The sequence below is a fragment of the Aquarana catesbeiana genome, linkage group LG03 (assembly GCF_042186555.1).
Source record: "Aquarana catesbeiana isolate 2022-GZ linkage group LG03, ASM4218655v1, whole genome shotgun sequence".
NCBI lineage: Eukaryota > Metazoa > Chordata > Amphibia > Anura > Ranidae > Aquarana > Aquarana catesbeiana.
In genome coordinates, this window is record NC_133326.1 from 677,313,318 (window position 1) to 677,320,002 (window position 6,685).

Consider the following 6,685-nt stretch of genomic DNA (forward strand, 5'->3'; position numbering starts at 1 on the left):
CCAGAACCAAACCCGCATTTCAGTGCGAGTTCGGGAGCTATTTGAAAGACATCTGTGCAGGTTCATGCCGGGATATCTATTGAAATCGCTCCCCCCGAAGTCGCCAAAAGTAGTACAGGAACTGCTTTTGTAAATCAGAGCGGCCCCGCAAAGTTGGCGTCGCACCGATTGGGACAGTGCCATTGCCAGCAATAGGCTGCAAATTGACATGCGATTTGAGGTGTCAAATTGCGCCGATGTGAACGGGGGCTTAGTCTGCAAAGGACATGGTGAACAAACAGCTACTAATTTACAGCGACAGAAGGTAGGTAAGTAGTACTCTACTTTAAAGTTTGTTAAGATCCCCACAATGTATATTGATAGCCCAGAGGGCATTTTGTTTTTCTTTTCAATAAAAGTATAGCTGCTGTTTAACCCCTAGGCACCGACCACGCGCAAATGTGCAGCCTCTCAGCAGCCCCGAGGGGCCGCATTATGGCATGCATTAGTATCGACACATGCTCCCTGGGTGCTCCCAGGACAGTGACCGTCGGCCCAAGAAAAGCTCCCGATTGCTACTTATGATCAGGAGTTTTCCGATCATGTGACCGCCGTGACAGCCAATCACCGCAGTCAGTCACATGGTCACAAGCTCTGTCCTGGAATGCCAAACCCCTTAAAGGGCCGGCAGGAGCCGGCGCAAAGGGGTTAAAGTAGAACTAAACCCTAGCTGGATGGCATTCAATTGCCAAAGCAATGTATTTTATATTTACATTATATTTCGGTTTACATACACTTTAAATTGACCCCATCACTAAAGGGTTGAAAGTAAAATAACCCCAGAAAATGCCATATATAAATACTGTATATCGGTGATCCACCTGTTGAAACTCCACTGTCTTGCTGATCTCTGACTGCTGCAGATATAGGACACTTCTGATTCTGTAGAATGCAAGCTTATTGAGCCAGCGGGTGCAACCATGGCATGCAGCAGGGGAACAGTTATTGGGCACACCAGCAAGTGTCAGAAACCTTCAGCCATTGGGGATCAGTAAAACAATAGAGTTTCAATATGCAGGCTCATGCAATGGTAAATATATACAGTACTGTAGCACCTTCTTTTACAGGCTGGAGTTATTTTACCCTTTAACGCTGTAATGATAGGGTCATTATAAGTTCTAACAAAGACTATGTACTGTGAGGTCCTGCCTGACTGGATATAAATTGAATCGATTGTGTAGGTGGGCCCTTTAATTTACTTGGGCCAGCCATACACGGAGCAAATTTCTTTCCTACAACCACGGGTTGCAGGAAAGAAATTTGCTTGATTCCCCCATCAACACAGACAGTGTTGATGCAGGAATCCCTCCTGCTGGGCCATTGTCTCCTTCTAGCAGGGGTGGGGAGAAGCTGTCCCTGCCAGGAGAAGACAGTGAGTATTACTAGCAGCTATAGCAGCGATAATCAAAGTTAAAACCTGGCATGCTGGATGCACCTAACTTGATCCATTCTGCCTGACCATACATCATTCAAATCTCAGGCGGTTCAGTAGGAACCGGCCGAGATTCAAACCATGTATGGTATGCCTTAGTTGTTGATAAATGAAATGTAACGATAAAGGAGATTTTAAAGAAAGTGTACAGGGATTGAATCATGCATGCCCAGCTTTAGATGCCCTTAGATAACAAATGATAAAAAAAAAAAATCCCAAATTTCTTAAAAAATTCTTTTAGAAACAAAGTCTTTATCAATTATACATCTTTAATTTACAGTGAGTATTACAGATCAGAAACACATGAGCACTGTACAAAAGATAAAAATATAATTTAAATGTACAAAGACTATTTACAAATACAAATACAATAAATAACAATCTATGGCCAGGGTCTCCACACAAGTGTTGGGGCGAGAGGGGGTGTGGGTGCAGTAGGAGGGAAGAGAGTCCTTTGAACAGACTTCCTGCAGCTGTTGGGTTGAGATGTGTGTGTTGTAGACTGTTGGATCTGTCCAAAAGTGGGCGCTTCTGATGAGCTGGAGGGAGAAGGGTAGTGAAGGAAGGGTCGGCAGGGACGGTTTTCAGGGCACATTGTTAAATGGTCTTCTGGGAGTCTTGGTATTTGTGGAGGGCTTGGTACAACTTGGCTGTGGTCAGCATTGAAAGATTCATCTGATGTAGAGTCCCCCCAATCGTTAGGGCTTTTCTCCTCCATGTGTTGACATAGCTTTTCAACAACGTAGTCCCTTTTCCTCTCACATATTGTAGATGTGGAATTTAGAAAGTTAGTGGCTTGGCTCAATCCTTCTTGAAACCCACCATCAAACCCAGGTTTTTTCTTGGCTTCTTCTGGCCCTACAAAGAAAAAAAAATGAATATCACATTGTGGTCAAAGGTATAAGATGATAATTGTCTGATCTCTATTTCCACCAGAATGGGGGACAATGCCATATCAATGGGCACGCAAGTCACTCCCAATTAGCTGATCTCAGGCAGAAAAGTCATTTTTAAGTATTTTTTTCCCCGTTCTCAAGAACCAGAATGCTACACTTTTAGCTACATTTACAAAATACCCAAGGTGATACCCAGGCAGTTGGAAAAGGCCTTTAGATTGTGTTTTTATGTATTACCATCATCCAAGGTCTGGGACCACCATAATAGGTAACAATAATGTTTTAAAAGCCAGCCATAGATGGAGCGACTTTCTTTCCTGCAACCATAGGTTGCAAAAAAAAATACGCTTGATTCCCCCATCAATAGTGACTCTCCCTCTCATTGAACTATTGTGTTCTCACAGCAGGGGGAGCCTTCCTGGGTGGGAGAACACACAGTGGGTATTGCTAATGGCTATGATTACATTAAAATTCCGACAGGCTACTTGGGTACAATCAGCCTGCCCATACATGGCTCGAATCTCGGCCGGTACAGCAGTTACAGGCCGAGATTCTAAACCATCTAAAGGATAAGGATAAGTTCACCTTTTAACAAAAAATAATAAATGCATGTTTTTTTGCAGGTTTGAAAATGTGCATTTACTATTTCTTGTTTTGGGAGCTTGTAAAGCATTGCACCAACAATCAGCAGATTACTGGTACCATTCAGGACTCTGGCAAACCTGTCAGTGTATCTATTTGCTCGTACCTTGTACGGGCAAGCAGATACTCACTGAGAGGTAGAATAAATTATCTACCACGATGCTCAACAGCGCCGTGGTAGTTCACTGAGCACTGCAAGCCGAATGCGGCTGTCAGGACTTGTAGTTTTATATTTACAGAGGACTGTGAATGAATAATGTGGCCAAGCGGGCAGAGCCCCACGCGCCCATGTTAGTTAAAAAGAGTGACAGCGGGTACCCACAGAAGATGCCCACCCGCTGCCACTGGGGAGGAGGGGGAGAGGGGGAATGGCTGCAGCTAAATAGCCTAAATACTTTTGGAACATGTAACATGTTCCAAAAGGTGAACTTATCCTTTAATGCTATTAGAACATTTAAACCTTTTTAGATTTTTAAAGTGCCTTTTTTATTTATATAAAATCTTAATTTTATAGGGAAACATTTAATGCAAGTGCACCCATGACACCGTTTGTGCAGAACATTCTCCTGCCCAGTACAAGCTGCTTCCTTTATAAGATGAGTTTGTTTTGCATAAACCTTGTATACCTCTCACCTGAATTATGACATAGCTTCAGAAATTGCACTGTCTTCTTCAAAATATCCGCTTTTTCAGCTTTAGGATTCTTTAAAGACTGGGAAGAAATAAATAAAACATCAGCAAACTTGGAACAGAATGGCAAAATACAAAGAAGCAAATAACAACAGAAAAAAATAATACAATTTTACATTAAAAATTGTTAAAAAAAAAATTAAAATCACACTCCAAAATGAATAGATATGTATTTTAGAATATGGAAAAAATATAAATAATATGCTCTAGATTTACTCATAATACTAGTAATAGTTTATTAATAATAATAATAATAGAATAAATATTATTATTATTATTATTATTATTATTATTATTATTATTATTATTATTATATTATTATTATTATTATTATTATTATTATTATTATTATTATTATTTCAAGATTATTATTAAGAATAATATTGATACAGTAGTTTACAAGGTAAAAATATTTTTGAAAGAATAATAATAATAATAACAATAATAATAAAAATATTCTTATTATTATCATGATCATTATTATTATTATTATATTATTATTATTATTAACAATAATATTGATACAGTAGTTTAAAATGTAAACACATCATTGAAATAGTAATAGTAATGGATATTATAGATATACTCTCCCTGTCAGTTTTTTTTGCCATCTGTGCATCGTTGGGGAGATTTACCTTCATCTTCTGTATCATAGACAAAACAAAAAGCGAGAGGATATTCCTGCAAATTAAGGAAATCCCTTGGGGCCCTCAAGGTCACTAGAATTAGTGTCAACATTGGAAGATTTCCCCTCTATTACTTTTCTGGGGACAACCCAAAATTTTAGATTTTATTTCACTTTCAATGATATTGGAAAAGAGGACAAATACAAGGGTGAATCTTCCTAAGGAGGCACAGAAAGCAATAAAAAGCCTTATAAGTGTTCTAATTCATCTCCACTCCACAAAAATTTTTGCCTTTAGTTTAAAGTTGTGGTACCCTGTCCTTATGCATGAATTGAACAGTCTAGATCAAATTTATAAGGTATTACCTACCAAAAAAAATGTATCATAATGTACAAACACAGCATGTTAAGGTGGCCTCCAAACTCTTGCCAACCTCATATGAAAATAATTTTTTTTCAATTAATGGGATACATTAAATATTTTTTTTTCACATTTGATATAGTTATATTATTCCAGTAATGAGACCAAATGCTATGTGAAAGTATACTATATGATTTGAAAAAAATTGAAACCAAATAAAACCCAATAATATACAAAATACATTTATCATGAAAACTTTATATAATGCCAAAAATATTTGATGGAGCATTTGGACATCAGCCTGTTTTGGCACTACATTTCACTAGCATTCACATGGCCGTTCACACCATTGTATCGCTTCACATATACTTGCTAATTGCATAAGGAAATGAGACAGCTTGTCTTCTGTCCTTTTCCTATTCACCTCTGTCCCTGTAGAGCCCTGGTGACATCTCCTTTGAAGTCACATCAAATCATCTCCAACTTTGCCCCTTTTAATAAAAAACCTTCAGAAAAACTGAGCGCCAGACAAGATTTTATTTAAAATGAGCTTTTATCCCCAAAATACACTGGATAAGGTGCAACTTGTGGAGCTATAAAACATAAGTAGCAAGTTCAGTTCCAACCTCATCATGAGTAGCCTCCAACAGAAGTGTCCTTAGATGTTCAAGACTCTGGTTGATTCTGTCCCTCCTGCGTTTCTCTATCACTGGCTTCATGAGCTACCGAGAGACACAGAGAATGAGAGAGAGAATGTACAAAGAATTTAGAATAATGAGGAACATTCTGGACACACGTAAAAGATAGCAGAACAAGGGAAAAGTTGACAAGTATTAAGAGCAGTATTCAGGTAATAGATATAATTTTGATATCGTAGGATGAATACTCGACATTGTATTTGCCAAATGTTTTCACAAGCAAAAAGAAGGAGGCATTCATTATAAAAAAAAACAGACATTTTAGGTTGTTAACCACAAAAAAAATTGAGTTTGAGTGAAAAAAAGGTTTGAAAATGGTCAACTTTAGTCTTTAGCCTCTTTTAGAATCACACTAGGTAAAATAAGGAAACAGAGCATGCCTAACAATTGGGAAAAAGTTATATTCCATGAAAAATTTAGGAATGTAAAAGTCACCCGAGACAAAGAATGGAAGCAATTGGAAAAATGTTATAGTCTAAGAAAAGTTAGGAGTATAAAAGCCACCCAAGACAAAGCATGGAAGCAATTGGGAAAAACATATATTCTAAGAAACTTTAGGAGTATAAAAGTCACCAGAGACAAACAATGGAAACAATTGGGAAAAAAATATATTTTTTAAAAATTTAAAAGCATAAAAGTCATCTGAGAAAAAAGAATGAAAGCTAAGAAATTGAAAAACAAAAAAACCCCCAAAAAATAAAAGATAAAAATGGGGTGGGGAGCACACAGTAAGTAGAAAATTTGATAAAAGGGGGATAAGAGGAACTTAATGGGGGGCTTAAAATCAAACTTACTTTTTTGTCTTCTTTACTGAGATATGTGTTCCTCATTGTGATAGCAGCTTGCACAGTCCTGGAGTAATCCCTGGTTTGAGAGTTTTGCAAAAGTCTCCTCTACCTTACCCCACTGACTCTTCCCCTGACTGCACCTAAGCCAGCCCCCTTCTCTATTGACTCCACCCACAAGCATGACTTCTGCATTATTCCTGTACTCATTGATGTTACTGGTCCATCCCATTTCCACCCCCTTCTTCTAGTAACTCATGCCAAAGTACACTCCACAATTAACATTCCTATAGCAATTGCCAACTATCAATAGATAAAAAGGCATGCAAGTGTGCCTGTTTACAGTGAACTGAGTAATTGTTGCAGTTGTTTAGCGAATGTGGAGTTTTTGTATGAGAATTAACTTAATAAACAGCAATATACATCATACAGATATTTAGTTCTAAGGCTTGCTAAATTTATAGACAGAGTCAATACGCTGAAAATATATACCATGGTGTGTAATCATGTTGAATAT

The 6,685-nt window shown here is 37.8% G+C and overlaps 1 protein-coding gene across 1 annotated transcript; it reads right to left on the reverse strand.

Moving 5' to 3' along the window:
• Window positions 1-1,823: 1,823 nt before the first annotated feature.
• On the reverse strand, window positions 1,824-6,213 carry LOC141134738 (transcription factor HES-1-B-like). Its single transcript, XM_073624174.1, has 4 exons — window positions 6,178-6,213; window positions 5,312-5,407; window positions 3,643-3,721; window positions 1,824-2,329 (listed from the first exon to the last, which is right to left on the reverse strand). The coding sequence occupies exons 1-4, from the start codon at window positions 6,211-6,213 to the stop codon at window positions 1,854-1,856; spliced, it is 687 nt and encodes a 228-aa protein (XP_073480275.1). The 3' UTR covers window positions 1,824-1,853.
• Window positions 6,214-6,685: the final 472 nt, after the last annotated feature.

Coding starts and splice junctions, on each gene's coding strand:
- LOC141134738 (XM_073624174.1), bottom strand. CDS start 6,213: ATGAGGAACACATATCTCAGTAAAGAAGACAAAAAA. Junction 3,722..5,311: donor TGGAGGCTACTCATGATGAG/GTTGGAACTGAA, acceptor ATTTCTTCCCAG/TCTTTAAAGAATCCTAAAGC. Junction 2,330..3,642: donor GAAGCTATGTCATAATTCAG/GTGAGAGGTATA, acceptor TTTTCTTTGTAG/GGCCAGAAGAAGCCAAGAAA.